Source organism: Pecten maximus, chromosome 10 (genome assembly GCF_902652985.1).
Source record: "Pecten maximus chromosome 10, xPecMax1.1, whole genome shotgun sequence".
Taxonomy (NCBI): Eukaryota; Metazoa; Mollusca; class Bivalvia; order Pectinida; family Pectinidae; genus Pecten; species Pecten maximus.
Window position 1 is genome coordinate 17,094,611 of NC_047024.1, and position 19,942 is coordinate 17,114,552.

The 19,942-nt window shown below is 38.6% G+C and overlaps 1 protein-coding gene across 22 annotated transcripts in view; it reads right to left on the bottom strand.

Moving 5' to 3' along the window:
• Positions 1-19,942, bottom strand: part of LOC117336916 (hemicentin-1-like) — a 160,858-nt gene that overhangs the window by 117,591 nt on the left and 23,325 nt on the right. For 21 of the 22 annotated variants that reach the window (XM_033897725.1, XM_033897722.1, XM_033897724.1 and 18 more), the window contains 4 exons: positions 18,705-19,004; positions 11,969-12,265; positions 6,783-7,079; positions 5,994-6,290 (listed from right to left, as the gene is read on the bottom strand). In XM_033897725.1, the coding sequence (XP_033753616.1) occupies positions 5,994-6,290; positions 6,783-7,079; positions 11,969-12,265; positions 18,705-19,004 (1,191 nt within the window). The remainder of the gene's footprint in view (positions 1-5,993; positions 6,291-6,782; positions 7,080-11,968; positions 12,266-18,704; positions 19,005-19,942) is intronic. The other variant, XM_033897714.1, reaches the window with a different exon arrangement.

The window sequence follows — 19,942 nt, forward strand, 5'->3', positions numbered from 1 at the left end:
GACAAGGCAAGGCCTGATCAACATGAGCTGTGCTACACTATGTAAAGAAAGTAGAACCATGATATACCAATCACTAGAACAATATGTACGCAAGGTGCTTGGTAAACAATGTGACATAAGAAGAATGCATTTCAAATGTAAACACCCATGCACCAAGCAGACTTTCATCACAATATAAATCGACCTCGATTTGACAAAAAATGCATATCATAACATTTGGGCTTGGTATTCCAAAGAATGAGACACATGGTACAAAAGTTAACAATAAAGCTGCTTTATCCAGGAGTGTCAATAAACAATAGATTGGTGGAGTCACCAGATTATCAGTTTGGGCTATATAAAGAAATTCAGAGACATATGAGGTAGGATTATAGGTAACCATTTACAAATACCTACATTGATTTTGCAGCTTAAAGCTAAATGTGCAAGTAAACAATAGTAGAGCGATATGTACAAAGCTCGCCTAACATTCGTATATATCACAATACCTCATACTTATATTAGATCAGGAGCCACTAGGTCAGTGAATCAAACAGTGACAGGTGTCAAAAGATCAGGGAATCAGGTGACAGGTGTCACTAGATCAGTAAAAAAAACAGTGACAGGTGTCACTAGATCATTGAATGAGACGGTGACAGGTGTCACTAGATCATTGAATGAGACGGTGACAGGTGTCACTAGATCAGGGAATCAGACGGTGACCGGTGTCACTAGATCAGGGAATCAGACGGTGACAGGTGTCACTAGATCAGGGAATCAGACGGTGACAGGTGTCACTAGATCAGTGAATGAGACTGTGACAGGTGTAACTAGATCAGTGCATGAGACAGTGACAGGTGTCACTAGATAAATGAATGAGATGGTGACAGGTGTCACTAGATCAGTTAATCAGACAGTGACAGGTGACACTAGATCAGTGAATCAGACAGTGACAGGTGTCACTAGATCAGGGAATCAGAAGGTGACAGGTGTCACTAGATCAGTGAAAAAAAACGGTGACAGGTGTCACTAGATCAATGAATGAGACAGTGACAGGTGTCACTATATCAATGAATGAGACGGTGACAGGTGTCACTAGATCATTGAATGAGACAGTGACAGGTGTCACTAGATCAGTTAATCAGACAGTGACAGGTGACACTAGATCAGTGAATCAGACAGTGACAGGTGTCACTAGATCAGGGAATCAGAAGGTGACAGGTGTCACTAGATCAGTGAAAAAAAACGGTGACAGGTGTCACTAGATCAATGAATGAGACAGTGACAGGTGTCACTATATCAATGAATGAGACGGTGACAGGTGTCACTAGATCATTGAATGAGACAGTGACAGGTGTCACTAGATCAGTGAATCAGACGGTGACAGGTGTCACTAGATCAGTGAATCAGATGGTGACAGGTGTCACTAGATCAGGGAATGAGACAGTGACAGGTGTCACTAGATCAGTGAATCGGAGTGACAGGTGTCACTAGATCAGTGAATGAGACGGTGACAGGTGTCACTAGATCAGTGAATGAGACAGTGACAGGTGTCACTAGATCAGTGAATCGGACAGTGACAGGTGTCACTAGATCAGTGAATGAGACAGTGACAGGTGTCACCAGATCAATGAATCAAATGGTGACAGGTGTCACAAGATCAGTGAATCAAATGAAGACAGGTATCATTAGATCAGTGAATGAGAGGTGACAGGTGTCACTAGATCAGTGAATCTGACAGTGACAGGTGTCACTAGATCAGTGAATCTGACGGTGACAGGTGTCACTAGATCAGTGAATGAGACGGTGACAGGTGTCACTAGATCAGTGAATGAGACAGTGACAGGTGTCACTAGATCAGAGAATCGGACAGTGACAGGTGTCACTAGATCAGGGAATGAGATGGTGACAGGTGTCACTAGATCAGTGAATGAGACAGTGACAGGTGTCACTAGATCAGTGAATCGAACGGTGACAGGTGTCACTAGATCAGAGAATCGGACAGTGACAGGTGTCACTAGATCAGTGAATCTGACAGTGACAGGCGTCACTAGATCAGTGAATGAGACGGTGACAGGTGTCACCAGATCAATGAATCAAATGGTGACAGGTGTCACAAGATCAGTGAATCAAATGAAGACAGGTATCATTAGATCAGTGAATGAGAGGTGACAGGTGTCACTAGATCAGTGAATCTGACAGTGATAGGTGTCACTAGATCAGTGAATCTGACGGTGACAGGTGTCACTAGATTAGTGAATGAGACGGTGACAGGTGTCACTAGATCAGTGAATGAGACAGTGACAGGTGTCACTAGATCAGAGAATCGGACAGTGACAGGTGTCACTAGATCAGGGAATGAGATGGTGACAGGTGTCACTAGATCAGTGAATCGAACGGTGACAGGTGTCACTAGATCAGAGAATCGGACAGTGACAGGTGTCACTAGATCAGTGAATCTGACAGTGACAGGCGTCACTAGATCAGTGAATGAGACGGTGACAGGTGTCACTAGATCAGTGAATTAGACGGTGACAGGTGTCACTAGATCAGAGAATCGGACAGTGACAGGTGTCACTAGATCAGTGAATCGGACAGTGATATGTGGGACTAGATCAGTGAATGAGATGGTGATAGGTGTCACAAGATCAGTGAATGGTATAATGATATGTTTCACTAGATCAGTGAATTGTACAGTCATATGTGTCTATAGATCAGTGAATCTGACTGCAGACACCTATCCAAAGAAGAATACTGGGGGCAGTTATGTCAGTCAACTGCCAAAGAGAATTTGCATTATATAATTTCAAAATAAATGTATATTTGGCAAAAATAGAAATCCTGTTAAATTTTGATGGGCGTGTTAAAACAAGTTGAAGTGGAAAACTTCAGTGAGGGATGAGTTACATCCTGTGTTTCACAAAGTTGAAATGAAAATTGTAGTCGTTGTCTAGGTAGCACACCACAGTAGGACAGCCTGGCCAAGGGTGATTTTTTTTGTTAAGCGCAAATATCTCCTGTATTATGATATGCATAAAAAATGAAAAAATAAATGTACACTATAATTGGTATATATTCAGTATGAAGTAGTACATACAGGCTACACATTTATTAAAACTAAAATAAATAAATTGGTTACGGATTTTAAATTTCTGGATTTTCCGTAAGTGTGTTTACATAGGAAATTTAGTTTTACCCACAGCGAAAAATGAGAGCTCATAATCAAGATAAGATAGCGAAAAACTTAATGTACAACATATATCAAAACAAGATTAATTCTGTTTTTGGGATAGAGCTAGATATTTGATTTCAAATAGGTCTCAGAAAAAAAACTGTGTAGAGAATTGTGGCATTTTGGGTCAAAGATCACAGTATTTTGCAATTTTTAAGCTATTTTTAAGTTGCTACCATGGTATTCACAGATCTAAGAAACATAGAAATTCTGAAAAATAAGTTTACTTATCCTTCAGAGTTGTATTAAAATTACAAATGTTGTATAGATTACAAATATATATACTTTATTATAGGTAATATGTAGGGTTAACTGGCAATGTTTACATATCTAAAACATGTGCCGTATTTTTCAGAATTGGGCATTTTTACTGTACACTGCTACCCTAGAAAAAATCCCAACACAGACGAATGGAGGGACAACCTAGTTCTATGAGTACTGTCTGTCAAAAAATTTTTTTTGTTATATAGTCCCTCTGTTTCACCAGAAGGGGACTAATACTTAATATAGGGCATAGGTATCTCCATTACTGTGCTAACCTTTATTGCATTTTAGACAGTTAAGTAATAATATATGTTAAACAGCAAATACAGAGAATGGTTATAGTGTTGTTATGTGCTTACACACACAAAAGTCATACTATGTTGATACATTTGTGTTACAAATCTGCACCCATGCATGTGTTCAGCATTGTCATCAAATGAAAACCTACTTCCTGTGACCGTCAGCGTAGTCAGAGAACTCTGACCAGTTCCAACGCTATTTACTGCGAAACAGACGTAGTCTCCTGAATCAGTACTGGCAGCATTGAGGATGATGAGAGACGGAAAAGCTGGTGTTGACCCACTGAATTTGCTAACATCAATGCTCACTGTTTCAGTGAAACCATTGGCTGTTTTCTTCCAAAACACACTAGTGACTGATGGCGTCCCGCTCACAGTACACCCAATTACAATAGTAGAACCAATAGACCCCGTGGAAGTCGCTTGGCTTACGCTTGCAGTAGGAAGAGCTAAAAATGCAAGTATCTTTCAGGATTAAAAAAGGATCAATCTGAAATTTCAACAGATGGAATAAATTCCCTCACAAGTGATTGAATAAGGTGGAGGAGAACCTTTGGATAATTTGGATACTTTTTAGAAATATAACTACAGAAAATGTGGATTAAGTATAGAAGGTTATTTTAACAAGCTACAAATTCTAGCTGATTTAAAGACTAGAAACACTAACATATGAAATATTTAACAATTAAACGCTTGGTAGATTGTATTTATTGGCAAGATCAATGCAATCTGGGCGACAGAAAAATAAAATGATGCCCTTTAATATTTATCAGCCCCTGTATCTTTGACAGGGGGCTAAATAAACTTGCTAAAATTTTACCAATACACACCAGCTGATTGGCTGAATAAGTTGTGTGAGTATATGTTAATGGTTTGTGACGAGTCATCCTTGATACAGCCATACGGTTATCGTTACCCCAATAGGATTTTTAGACCACCAATTATGTTTGATTTTTAATGCTTAAATTATTCATTTCTACATGAATACATTTACATTATTTAGATATTTATTCAATTTTGTTAAAACAAACTTATTTTAGTCAGTACTATGGGATTTGCCATCCAAAATTGTCACTGCTACCCGCTGTTTGGGCCGAGATTTGCAGGACAAAAAGATGATTCAACTCGCAATGTTATTCTGTTAAACCTTTTAGTTATATTACTTATTTCTACATTTAATTTTACCATCTGTACACCACCTAAGATGTTTTCCTATTAATCATAATAGGCCCTTGGCAAATTAATTATCGACAGAGGGGATCATTTTCACAACATAACGATATTTATTGTTGTTTATACCCACTATATTTATGTAACTGTTCCGTTCCATGTTCTATATCTATATGTGATAATTTGTAATTTACCTGTGTCTTGATAAAGGGGCAGAATGTCTCGAAAATTTGACAATTAACTTGTCTGTACTGTCGTTATTACTTCTTTACAAATTATCTATTTCTAGTAATACGCATTCAACAAACATTTGTTTGTTAGGATCCAGTACCTATATTGGATTATACCATCGTTATTACTTACTAGACCCCATATATATATATATATATATTTGAATAAAAGGAATCAACACAGTAAAATCAGTTGAATTTCGTTAGCGTTTTCAGGCAGCCACTGTATTCAGGCCTGAAAATGTTAAGATGAGAATCAACTCCGAGGTGTTTTTTTTGTTTTTTTTGTTTAACGTCCTATTAACAGCCAGGGTCATTTCAGGACGTGCTAGGTTTTGGAGGTGGAGGAAAGCCGAAGTACCTGGAGAAAAATCACCAGCCTACGGTCAATACCTGGCAACTGCCCCACGTAGGTTTCGAACTCGCAACCCAGAGGCGGAGGGCTAGTGATAAAGTGTCGGGACAACTTAACCACTCGGCCACTGCAGCCCCCAACTCTGAGGTAATCTGAATATAGCACATATACGTTTATGTACACAGCGTTATACAAACCAACTAAACGTATAGCGACACATCCTGCAGGTAAGCATTCTTGGCCAAAATGTAATCAAATTTACGAATGTTCAACATTATAGGGACAGACAGCTGTCTAGGAGTCAGAGGCCTGGAAAGCATGGGACGAACACAATTTTCTTAATAAATTGGACTGTTTTTGCAATGTGTACCTGTATGTATGCAGTTTGTAAACTTGCATTAGCACATGTATAATGTGCGGCATGAAACAGCTAGTGTAATGTATTGTATAATGCATAAACTTACTTCCAGAAACAGTCAGTGTTGTAGAACTCTGTCCCGTTCCTACAGAGTTGGAAGCAAAGCAGGTATAGGTACCAGAGTCTGCAATCTCTGTATTTAACACGGTCAGAGATGGACTGTTAACTTGAGAACCCGAGTAGTTAACACCATCAATGGTGATAGCCTGTGTTCCAAAGCCAACATCACGCTGCCATGAAACTGAAGTGTGGGTGGGGTTGGCTGACACTGTGCACACAAGAGTGATGCTGGTTCCTGTAGTGACACTGTAGGATGTCTGGCCCACAGAAACGGCAGGTACAGCTGAAACATAGGGTCACATATTGAACTGAACATTATAACTTTAATTTTTTTTAAAGAAATGACAGATGGCTTCAACACTGATAAAAAACCTAGTCTGAATGTCAATAAATGTCAGTTTAGCTAGTCTTTTTCATTATACATTAGGAGACAAGGTGGTCTAGTGGTAGGATGCAGGGCTAAGATTTCAATGGGTCGTCAGTTCAAGACAGCAAGGGCGCTGTGTTGTATCCTTGGACAAGATACTTTACTCTGTTGTGTTCCAGTTGACTTAGCTGTAAGTGAGCATGTGGTAGGGCAGTGCAAGAATGTTGTGTGTAAGCACCAAAATGGCAGCTCCAGCTGAATGTTCCTCAGGGAGTCGAGGAAGACATTGGCTGGCCGAGTAACCATGGATAATAATTTTTAAACCACTGTGTGACAATTATGTTGCTGTGATATAGAGGTATATAAAACTAGAAATTATTATTATTATAAATAATTGATAACACTTACTTCCTGTTACTGTTAATTGGGTTGTAGCACTTCCTGTTCCAGCAGAATTCGAACCAAAGCAGGTGTATGTTGCCGTATCAGAGGGAGATGCCGTGATGATGGTCAAGGAAGGAGTGCCTGTGCTGCCTCCAGAATAGTTGACATTGTCGACGGTGATTGTGGAGGTGACACCATTGATAAGACGTTGCCAGAAGACATTTGTGATTGTCGTGGTAGAAGACACAGTACACTGGAGGGTGAAGGTTGTTCCTGTGGTGGTGGTGTAGGAGGAGGATCCAACCGTTACAGTAGGGACAGCTGTAAATATAAGAGTACACAAGTTTTCAATCAACCAATGTTGCAAATACCCCTTGCCTTATTCATTTTTTGTGTAATACAAGAAGTGGATGTGTTACCTGTGCAGAAAGTTGGGTATTACTAGAGTTTTTGCATAGAAACAGATTTTCTATCTATATTAACACATTTTCTATTTTTAGCAACAGTGATCTTGACCTTTGACCTTCAGACCTGAGAAGCAATCACAAATAAGCACTTGTGATAAGAAAGATCTGCATGAAGTTTGAGTTTGATCGACCCTAGGGAACTTGAGTTATTACACGGAAACCTCTGAGCAGACGCCGCCGCCACCACTGCACCGACACCAACAACACCTATATAATGATATCTATCTGTCATTTTTGCAGGCAGCACAAAAAAGTAAGTCACAATGGGGAGGCTTACATAGATGCATGTGTTTATATAGACCATTAACCCACTAACAATTCCAGAGTATCTTGTAAACAATATCTTCATTTGACAAGAGGGCCATGGGCCCTAATGGTCACCTTAGTTTTGATTTATTTCAGCAAATTTGACCCCTGTGACCTAGTATTGGGTCTCTACCTATTGCTTATCAAGAAGAAGTCATCTTAAAATTTTAGCATATTTGACCCCTGTGAACATCAATGAAGTTCAAGGTCACCTTGGGTTCCTGGACCTTTTGGTTATCAAGAAGAAGTCACTTAAAACTTTAAGCATATTTGCCTCCTGTGACCTTTAATGAAAGCCAGGTCATCCATTTTAACAAATTTGGTAGCACTTTGTCTCCATCCCAGCACGATACAGACCTAATATTGGGTCTCTGGGCCTTTTGCTTATCAAGAAGAAGTTGTTTAAAGATTTTAGCATTTTTACCCCTGTGACCTCATTTGAACAAATTTGGTAGCCCTTCATCCCAGTATACTACAGACCTCCTTACTGTAAATCTGGGGTAGGGCTTATCACATAATAATGTACTCCTTACTGTAAATTTGGGGTAGGGCTTATCACACAATCCTTACTGTAAATCTGGGGTAGGGCTTATCACAAAATAATGTACTCCTTACTGTAAATCTGGGGTAGGGCTTATCACATAATAATGTACTCCTTACTGTAAATCTGGGGTAGGGCTTATCACATAATAATGTTCTCCATACTGTTAATCTGGGGTAGGGCTTATCACACAATAATGTACTCCTTACTGTAAATCTGGGGTAGGGCTTATCACACAATAATGTACTCCTTACTGTAAATCTGGGGTAGGGCTTATCACACAATAATGTACTCATTACTGTAAATCTGGGGTAGGGCTTATCACAGAATAATGTACTCCTTACTGTAAATCTGGGGTAGGGCTTATCACATAATAATGTACTCCATACTGTTAATCTGGGGTAGGGCTTATCACACAATAATGTACTCATTACTGTAAATCTGGGGTAGGGCTTATCACACAATCCTTACTGTAAATCTGGGGTAGGGCTTATCACATAATAATGTACTCCTTACTGTAAATCTGGGGTAGGGCTTATCACATAATAATGTACTCCTTACTGTAAATCTGGGGTAGGGCTTATCACACAATAATGTACTCCTTACTGTAAATCTGGGGTAGGGCTTATCACACAATAATGTACTCATTACTGTAAATCTGGGGTAGGGCTTATCACATAATAATGTACTCCATACTGTTAATCTGGGGTAGGGCTTATCACAGAATAATGTACTCCTTACTGTAAATCTGGGGTAGGGCTTATCACATAATAATGTACTCCATACTGTTAATCTGGGGTAGGGCTTATCACATAATAATGTACTCCTTACTGTAAATCTGGGGTAGGGCTTATCACATAATAATGTACTCCTTACTGTAAATCTGGGGTAGGGCTTATCACATAATAATGTACTCCATACTGTAAATCTGGGGTAGGGCTTATCACAGAATAATGTACTCCTTACTGTAAATCTGGGGTAGGGCTTATCACATAATAATGTACTCCATACTTTAAATCTGGGGTAGGGCTTATCACAGAATAATGTACTCCTTACTGTAAATCTGGGGTAGGGCTTATCACAGAATAATGTACTCCTTACTGTAAATCTGGGGTAGGGCTTATCACAGAATAATGTACTCCTTACTGTAAATCTGGGGTAGGGCTTATCACATAATAATGTACTCCTTACTGTAAATCTGGGGTAGGGCTTATCACATAATAATGTACTCCTTACTGTAAATCTGGGGTAGGGCTTATCACAGAATAATGTACTCCTTACTGTAAATCTGGGGTAGGGCTTATCACACAATAATGTACTCATTACTGTAAATCTGGGGTAGGGCTTATCACACAATAATGTACTCATTACTGTAAATCTGGGGTAGGGCTTATCACATAATAATGTACTCCATACTGTTAATCTGGGGTAGGGCTTATCACAGAATAATGTACTCCTTACTGTAAATCTGGGGTAGGGCTTATCACATAATAATGTACTCCATACTGTTAATCTGGGGTAGGGCTTATCACATAATAATGTACTCCTTACTGTAAATCTGGGGTAGGGCTTATCACATAATAATGTACTCCTTACTGTAAATCTGGGGTAGGGCTTATCACATAATAATGTACTCCATACTGTAAATCTGGGGTAGGGCTTATCACATAATAATGTACTCCTTACTGTAAATCTGGGGTAGGGCTTATCACATAATAATGTACTCCATACTTTAAATCTGGGGTAGGGCTTATCACACAATAATGTACTCCTTACTGTAAATCTGGGGTAGGGCTTATCACACAATAATGTACTCCTTACTGTAAATCTGGGGTAGGGCTTATCACACAATAATGTACTCCTTACTGTAAATCTGGGGTAGGGCTTATCACACAATAATGTACTCCTTACTGTAAATCTGGGGTAGGGCTTATCACACAATAATGTACTCCTTACTGTAAATCTGGGGTAGGGCTTATCACACAATAATGTACTCCATACTGTTAATCTGGGGTAGGGCTTATCACACAATAATGTACTCCTTACTGTAAATCTGGGGTAGGGCTTATCACATAATAATGTACTCCATACTGTAAATCTGGGGTAGGGCTTATCACAGAATAATGTACTCCTTACTGTAAATCTGGGGTAGGGCTTATCACATAATAATGTACTCCATACTTTAAATCTGGGGTAGGGCTTATCACAGAATAATGTACTCCTTACTGTAAATCTGGGGTAGGGCTTATCACAGAATAATGTACTCCTTACTGTAAATCTGGGGTAGGGCTTATCACAGAATAATGTACTCCTTACTGTAAATCTGGGGTAGGGCTTATCACATAATAATGTACTCCTTACTGTAAATCTGGGGTAGGGCTTATCACAGAATAATGTACTCCTTACTGTAAATCTGGGGTAGGGCTTATCACACAATAATGTACTCCTTACTGTAAATCTGGGGTAGGGCTTATCACATAATAATGTACTCCATACTGTTAATCTGGGGTAGGGCTTATCACACAATAATGTACTCCTTACTGTAAATCTGGGGAAGGGCTTATCACATAATAATGTACTCCTTACTGTAAATCTGGGGTAGGGCTTATCACATAATAATGTACTCCATACTGTTAATCTGGGGTAGGGCTTATCACATAATAATGTACTCCTTACTGTAAATCTGGGGTAGGGCTTATCACACAATAATGTACTCCTTACTGTAAATCTGGGGTAGGGCTTATCACATAATAATGTACTCCTTACTGTAAATCTGGGGTAGGGCTTATCACATAATAATGTACTCCATACTATAAATCTGGGGTAGGGCTTATCACATAATAATGTACTCCATACTGTTAATCTGGGGTAGGGCTTATCACAGAATAATGTACTCCTTACTGTAAATCTGGGGTAGGGCTTATCACATAATAATGTACTCCATACTGTTAATCCGGGGTAGGGCTTATCACATAATAATGTACTCCTTACTGTAAATCTGGGGTAGGGCTTATCACATAATAATGTACTCCATACTGTTAATCTGGGGTAGGGCTTATCACATGATAATGTACTCCTTACTGTAAATCTGGGGTAGGGCTTATCACATAATAATGTACTCCATACTGTTAATCCGGGGTAGGGCTTATCACATAATAATGTACTCCTTACTGTAAATCTGGGGTAGGGCTTATCACATAATAATGTACTCCATACTGTTAATCTGGGGTAGGGCTTATCACATAATAATGTACTCCTTACTGTAAATCTGGGGTAGGGCTTATCACACAATAATGTACTCCTTACTGTAAATCTGGGGTAGGGCTTATCACACAATAATGTACTCCTTACTGTAAATCAAGTTATTGCCAACAGTAACAATCCCACACAGCATGTAGAAGATCCAACTTAAACTTTTCAATCACCAGAAAAAGAAGACTTAATTACTACTTACATGATTATATGCTTTATTATATCTTCATATTTAATTTTTAACATTTGTTATCTATAACATAATTAGACTGGCCCCTGTCTCTTGAATATCAAAACTATAAACAAAATTGAACTTTATAATTTTGGTCTCTGGGATATGTCTGATCCCAAGTTTTGAACTCGGGAAATCTAGCATTAGAATTCAGCTAGACAATTCTCAAAATCTTAAGGGCTGATCTGTTATTATATACCAAAAAAGACCTTATATACATCGTCTTATCTTAGTTGTCTGTAACTAAGACACACATCTTCATTTTGAGCTGGAAAGTAAGGAAACATAACTGATCTATTGTGAGAAATGGTGTCATTGGTGTGCCAACAATACTTTAAAACTTATTCTGTTCACACCATCTCTAAAGCTGGTCATGGGGTGGGGTGAGGCTGTGCTTTGGCATGATACTTACTTCCTGTTACTGTTAATTGGGTTGTAGAACTTCCTGTTCCAGCAGAATTCGAACCAAAGCAGGTGTATGTTCCTGTATCAGAGGGCGATGCCGTGATGATGGTCAAGGAGGGAGTGCCTGTGCTGCCTCCAGAATAGTTGACATTGTCGACGGTGATTGTGGAGGTGACACCATTGATAAGACGTTGCCAGAAGACATTTGTGATTGTCGTGGTAGAAGACACAGTACACTGGAGGGTGAAGGTTGTTCCTGTGGTGGTGGTGTAGGAGGAGGATCCAACCGTTACTGTAGGGGCAGCTGTAAATATAAGAGTACACAAGTTTTCAATCAACCAATGTTAAAACGTTGGCAGACTCTATGATAAAGATTATATAATATATCTTGTTTTTCTTGCCTATGTTTATGTAACTCACTAGTTTCGACTCACTAGTTTTGACTCACTATCTGACACAATCTATCAATCAACCAATGTTTAAACGTTGGCAGACTCTAGGATAAAGATTATATAATATATCTTGTTTTTCTTGCCTATGTTTGTGTAACTCACTAGTTTCGACTTACCAGTTTCGACTCGCTAGTTTTGACTCACTATCTCTCAAACACTAGTAGACTGTACATTGACTACAAATTTGCTTTTTAACAAAGGACAACAAAGCTGCTAAGTTTGATTTTTTAACATTATTGAAAATGTTTCAAGGAGACCTTGTTGCCATGACCTATATTGTACTTGACCAACTATAAACATATCTACAGTCAAACCTGCCTTAGCACCCCCTGTTGTAGTGCCTTTCTGTCTTCAGTGAACTTTTTTATCCTCTCGATACATTTCACTATATTTTTCACCTGTTTTAAGTGACTCCTCGTCTAACACGACTAATGACCTTGTTTTTATCCCCTCTACACATCAAAAAACCTGTATTTAGTGGCAGCCGATGCCGGAAGTAAAATAAAAATTGTCCTTAAACTTCAACAAATTCTGTGATATGAATAAAATGAACGAGCTTGAACAGGAAGTCAGTGAGTTATGTTTACATGATTGCTAGGGTGTCAGTTTCTGTTTTGTGTTGCCTAGCAGCAGGTTTGTAATGACGCAGTCACCTCAAAGATATATCTTAACACTTGGACAAAGAAGTAAAGACTATCAACTTATTAAATGCTGGTAAACTAGCATGGTCCAAGGTTGCAGATGAGTTTGGTTTTGGTAAAACACAAATCAAAAACTTACAGAAGCAAAAAGCAGAAATTTTACAGGACTTTGAAAAAAATATTTCATTGGAATCACTTATGTGAAAGAACAGAAAACATGCTTTTTTTTTAATAAAAAAGAATTTGATCAGTACACTGTATTTACTTGCATTATTTGTTCTTTAAGTTAACAGAGTACATACATTGTATATAATAAACATGATAAGCATACAGTACTAGTCTTTGTTGTCTTTACCTCAGACTATAAACCAAAAACCTTAACCAGTGTTAAGTGAACACCTGTCTGATGTGACCTTTTTAACTGGTTCTCTTGGACTGTAGACAACTAACATTCGGATTTATTAACACTCCTTTACAAAGTCTTCACCCCTGTAGACAACTAACATCCGGATTTTTTAACACTCCTTTACAAAGTCTTCACCCCTGTATACAACTAACACACAGATTTTAACACTCCTTTACAAAGTATTCACCGCTGTAGACAACTAATACACAGATTTATTAACACTCCTTTACAAAGTATTCACCCCTGTATACAACTAATACACAGATTTATTAACACTCCTTTACAAAGTATTCACCCGTATACAACTAACACCCAGATTTATTAACACTCCTTTACAGAGTATTCACCCCGTATACAACTAACACACAGATTTATTAACACTCCTTTACAAAGTATTCACCCCGTATACAACTAACACACAGATTTATTAACACTCCTTTACAGAGTATTCACCCCTGTAGACAACTAACATCCGGATTTATTAACACTCCTTTACAAAGTATTCACCCCTGTAGACAACTAACACACAGATTTATTAACACTCCTTTACAGAGTATTCACCCCTGTATACAACTAACACACAGATTTATTAACACTCCTTTACAGAGTATTCACCCCTGTATACAACTAACACCCAGATTTATTAACACTCCTTTACAAAGTATTCACCCCTGTAGACAACTAACACACAGATTTATTAACACTCCTTTACAGAGTATTCACCCCTGTATACAACTAACACACAGATTTATTAACACTCCTTTACAGAGTATTCACCCCTGTATACAACTAACACACAGATTTATTAACACTCCTTTACAGAGTATTCACCCCTGTAGACAACTAACACCCAGATTTATTAACACTCCTTTACAGAGTATTCACCCCTGTAGACAACTAACATCCGGATTTATTAACACTCCTTTACAAAGTATTCACCCCTGTATACAACTAACACCCAGATTTATTAACACTAATTTAAAAAGTATTCACCCCTGTATACAACTAACACACAGATTTATTAACACTCCTTTTCAGAGTTCTCATCCCTGTAGACAACTAACACCCAGATTTATTAACACTTCTTTACAAATTACTCACCCCGTTTCTATAGTGATTGATGGTTACCTTAGACATCACCATAGTTCCGTGAACAAGAGGCTCAGAAGGCCTGTATCACTGGCCTTGATATTGCGGTGAAACACTTCACATTCAGTTGATAGAATTTGCTATATTTCCCCTATTGGCCCCATCTCTCAGGCCCTTTGGGCCCAGACACAATGTTAATACAAAGTTGGTTTGTTTTCACCCAAGGATGCTTCAGACAAAATATGGACCAAATTTTTCATTGCTACAGAAGGATTTTAGATAATTTGCTATATTTCTTTATTGAGTCATGCCCCTCAGACCCCTGCAGGCCTGACCCAACATTTATACAAAATTGGTTCCCTTCATCAAAATATGCTTTCAACCAAATTATGAAAATCTTTTCATTCCTACAGAAAAAGAGCTTTAAAAAATTTGCTATATTTCCCTTATTGAGCCCTACCCCTCAGGTACCTGAAGGGCTATAGACCCACTGTTTATACAAAATCCCTCCACAAAAACATGCTTCAGACAAAAATGTTTGTCCAAATCCACTGGTTGTTTCATGAGTAGTGGCAACTAGAAGTAAAATTTGACAGATGGACAACATTTCATAAGTTCAGTGGCCGTTCGGACCAGTGAGGTGGCCTGGTGAGCTAAAACGTTTAGTATATAGCATATTAGATCAGCCATGGGGCAGAGAAAAATATATATGCTCATCTGATGCCAAAGTGACATAGATTCCTGTATCCAGCTGAACACAATATGGAGGTACTTTTTCAAACACATTAGTTGTACATTATATAATACTCAGGGAACTGTAAATAGCAACTACTACCAAACATAAACTTCTAAGAGATTCAAATTTAAAATGGGCCTGCATCACTCACCTGCTTCCAGAGTAACTTTGATTGTGACCTAGGTCATTTATATGCAGTTACTAACTAGTGCTGATCACAACTTTATTGAATTATCAGAGAAGGCCAGATAGGCTAATTCATGAAAGTAATTTTTGTAAGCCTTCATTCCAGCATACCATTGGCCCAATATCAGGTATCAGGAGTCTCTTGGCTATCAAAAAATCATTGTTTAAAGATTTTTGCCTATTTCACCCTTGTGACCTTAAATGTAGGCCAATGTCATTCATTTGAACCAACTTGGTAGTCCTTCACCCCAGCATGCTACAGACACAATATCAAGACTCTGGGCCTCTTGGTTATCGATAAGTCGTTTAAAAGATTTTAATATATTTGACCCCTGTGACCTTGAATGTAAGTCTAGTCAAGCATTTGAATAAACTTGGCAGCGCTTCACCCAAGCATGCTACAAACCCAATATCAAGTCCTGAGCCTCTTGGTTATTGAGAAGAAGTCATTTAGCATATTTGAGCCCTGTGACCTTGCATGTGGATCATGGTCATTCATTTGATCAACATGGTAGCCCTTCACCCAAGCATGCTACAGGCCCAATATCGGGTCTCTGAACCTTATGGTTATTGAGAAGTAGTTGTTTAAAGGAAACATATCGGACAGACAGACGGTTGAACCGACGCTGCACCACGGCATAAGCTCACTTTGGGCAGGTGAGTCACAAAGGGTGAATATTGTTGCAGAAATAGTTTGATCTAAATGTTACTAGTGTAACCCTGGTAAATACTAGCCGCAATATACCACTCGGCTAGAGAGATCTTCTCTTTAGCTCGATCGGTTGAGCGTAAGACTAGTAAGCCAGAGGTCCCGGTTCAATCCCTAGCGGAGGCAGTGATTTAAATTTAATTAATCATGCGCTCTGTTACATTGGCGCCCATGTAGGGACTTGGGGAAAAATACTCAGGAATGCTCCACAAGCATTGCTGTTACCCCTGATATTTCGAGGACGAGTTCTTTCCTGGAGGGGGAGTATGTAACCCTGGTAAATACTAGCCGCAATATACCGCTCGGCTAGAGAGATCTTCTCTTTAGCTCGATCGGTTGAGCGTAAGACTAGTAAGCCAGAGGTCCCGGGTTCGATCCCTAGCGGAGGCAGTGATTTAAATTTAATTAATCATGCGCTCTGTTACACTAGGGAAAAAACATCTGCATCATACATTATAACATCATGATTATTCAGCCTACAAATTTTTCAAAGAGATTGACTGAAAACTGTTGAAGACATCCAGACAATATTTAAAAACTGAGATAAACAAAGGAAAAGATTTTAACATTTTTGACCCCTGTCACCTTAAAAGAAGGTCATTCATTTAGAACAAAGACTGTAGCCCATCATCTAAACATGCTACTGGCTCAATATCATGACTCCCATGGGCCTCTTGGTTATTGAAACATCAAAAATATAACTTTTTATGACAGACTACAGATGACAGATGATAACTAATAAAAAGTGTTCATAATAAAGACTTTCTCTCAGATGACTTTAAAACTGTAGGAGGATTCAAATACTGATACAAAGTTATTGTAGTAGTTGAACCAAAATACTGCTCAGGAAAACAAAGCTATACATCATAACTATTTAGCCTACCATGTTTCAAAACAATCAGCTGAAAAAAAAATCAGTGGAAATATCTGGACAAGATTAAAATTCTGAAATGAATGAAGGAAAATTATATTTGCAGGAAGAAAAAACCCGGTTTGAATAATCTCCAGTTGGAGAAATTCTCCAAAAAGTCCAGTCAAATTTATATCTGTGTTATTGGTTTCATGATGATACCCTGTGGTATAAAGAGCTGTCCTAAATAAAGTTTTCAAAAAAAATAACAAGAGATCCCAGAGGGATCTTGGCGCCCACCATTGAATGATCTTTATAGGTTCCATGTCAGATTGATCTTTCTCTATTTTCCCTTCCTCTTACTAATCTGTGCAAATTGAGAAACATCTCTCAAGTACTGTTCAAACAAGGGGAACCAATATATGAAATTTGAGAAAGAACCCTTGAGTACTTTCTAAGAAATAGTGATAAACTTCAATTGTCAAAATCCAAGATGGCTGCCTGTCGGCCATGTTGTTTTCCGACTGGTCCCAAAATACAATATGCATAACTAGGGACCATGGGGAACATACATATGAAATTTGAGAAAGATCCCTTCACTACATTCTGAGAAATAGCGATAACAAATTTCAAATGTCAAAATCCAAGATGGCTGCCTGTCGGCCATGTCTCAAAATGCGATATGCATAACTAGGAACCAAGGGGAACCTACATATGAAATTTGAGAAAGATCCCTTCAGTACTTTCTGAGAAAGAGCGATAACAAACTTCAATTGTCAAAATCCAAGATGGCTGCCTGTCGGCCATGTTGTTTTCCGATTGGTCTCAAAATGCAATATGCATAACTAGGCACAAAGGGGAACCTACATATGAAATTTGAGAAAGATCCCTTCAGTACTTTCTGAGAAGTAGCGATAACAAACTTCAATTGTCAAAATCCAAGATGGCTGCTGTCGGCCATGTTGTTTTCCGATTGGTCTCAAAATGCAATATGCATAACAAGGCACCAAGGGAAACATACATATGAAATTTCAGAAAGATCCCTTCATCACTTTCTGAGAAATAGTGATAACAAACTTCAATTGTCAAAATCCAAGATGGCTTCCTGTCGGTCATGTTGTTTTTTGATTGGTTTCAAAATGCAATATGCATAACTAGGCACCAAGGGGAACCTACATATGAAATTTGAGAAAGATCCCTATATAATAGTACTTTCTGAGAAATAGCGGTAACAAACTTCAATTGTCAAAATCCAAGATGGCTGCCTGTCGGCCATGTTGTTTTCCGATTGGTCTCAAAATGCAATATGCATAACTAGGCACCAAGGGGAACCTACATATGAAATTTGAGAAAGATCCCTTCAGTTCTTTCTGAGGATTAGCGATAACAAGAATTGTTTAAGGACGGAGGGATGGACGGACGGACGGACCACGGACGCAGAGCGATTTGAATAGCCCACCATCTGATGATGGTGATGGTGGGCTAATAAAAAAGATGAGCAACTCCTAAAGCCAAGATAATTCTGAAATTTTTGTTTCAGTTAAAATCAAATTCATGCAGAAAACTACAACCCAGGTTCCTTAACTCCCCTTTAACTCCAGCACAGTGTTATCCTGTAGATAAAAACAAGCAAGGTTTATAGAGTCACAACCTCAACTTTTACAGTGTACTTACTTCCTGTCACAGTCAAAGTGGTGGGTACACTGTTCCCTGTTCCAGCATTATTGGTGGCGAAACAAGTGTAAGATCCGGAGTCTCCCGTATCGGCAGATATTACTGTTAAGGATGGTACAGATGGGGATGACCCTGAGTAGTTAACATTGTCTATAGTCAGGGTAACAGTCGATCCGCCGATGGTTCGTTGCCAGAACACCGAGGTAACTGTTGTTGCTGAACTAACTGTACAGGTCAGGATTATACTAGTTCCTGTGTTCGTACTATAGGCAGACTGTGCGACTGTAACGGTTGGTACGGCTGAAATCATAGTGAAAGTATATATAGTCACAACTACCTGCTGTCATAGTCGTCCTAAAAACTATCCATAACATCTACATAACATGCTTATAACATATATTAACTGTGTCAACATTTCTATAGTGATTTATGGTTACCTTAGACTTCACCGTAGTTCCCTGAAAAATTACAGCTTGAAGCATATCCAATCAAGAAGAGTCCCATGAGGCAGAACTATCGGGAAGGGACAGGTTGCAACACAATGTGATCCGACGTGATGGGATGGGAAAGACAGTTAAGCCAATTACTTTACTTTATACAAAAGAAAATGGCGGCTGACAACCCCATGCTTGCCAGTTGCATTCTGTCAGATTTGCATACAGTTGTTTACTTTAGTAAAACAATTATGACTGACATATACGCTTTACTCTTCATTTGTTTAATTACCTTTTTAATTATTTCTTTCCTGGAGGGGGAGTATGTAACCCTGGTAAATACTAGTTGCAATATACCGCTCGGCTAGAGAGATCTTCTCTTTAGCTCGATCGGTTGAGCGTAAGACTAGTAAGCCAGAGGTCCCGGGTTCGATCCCTAGCGGAGGCAGTGATTTAAATTTAATTAATCATGCGCTCTGTTACACTAGGGAAAAAACATCTGCATCATACATTATAACATCATGATTATTCAGCCTACAAATTTTTCAAAGAGATTGACTGAAAACTGTTGAAGACATCCAGACAATATTTAAAAACTGAGATAAACAAAGGAAAAGATTTTAACATTTTTGACCCCTGTCACCTTAAAAGAAGGTCATTCATTTAGAACAAAGACTGTAGCCCATCATCTAAACATGCTACTTGCTCAATATCATGACTCCCATGGGCCTCTTGGTTATTGAAACATCAAAAATATAACTTTTTATGACAGACTACAGATGACAGATGATAACTAATAAAAAG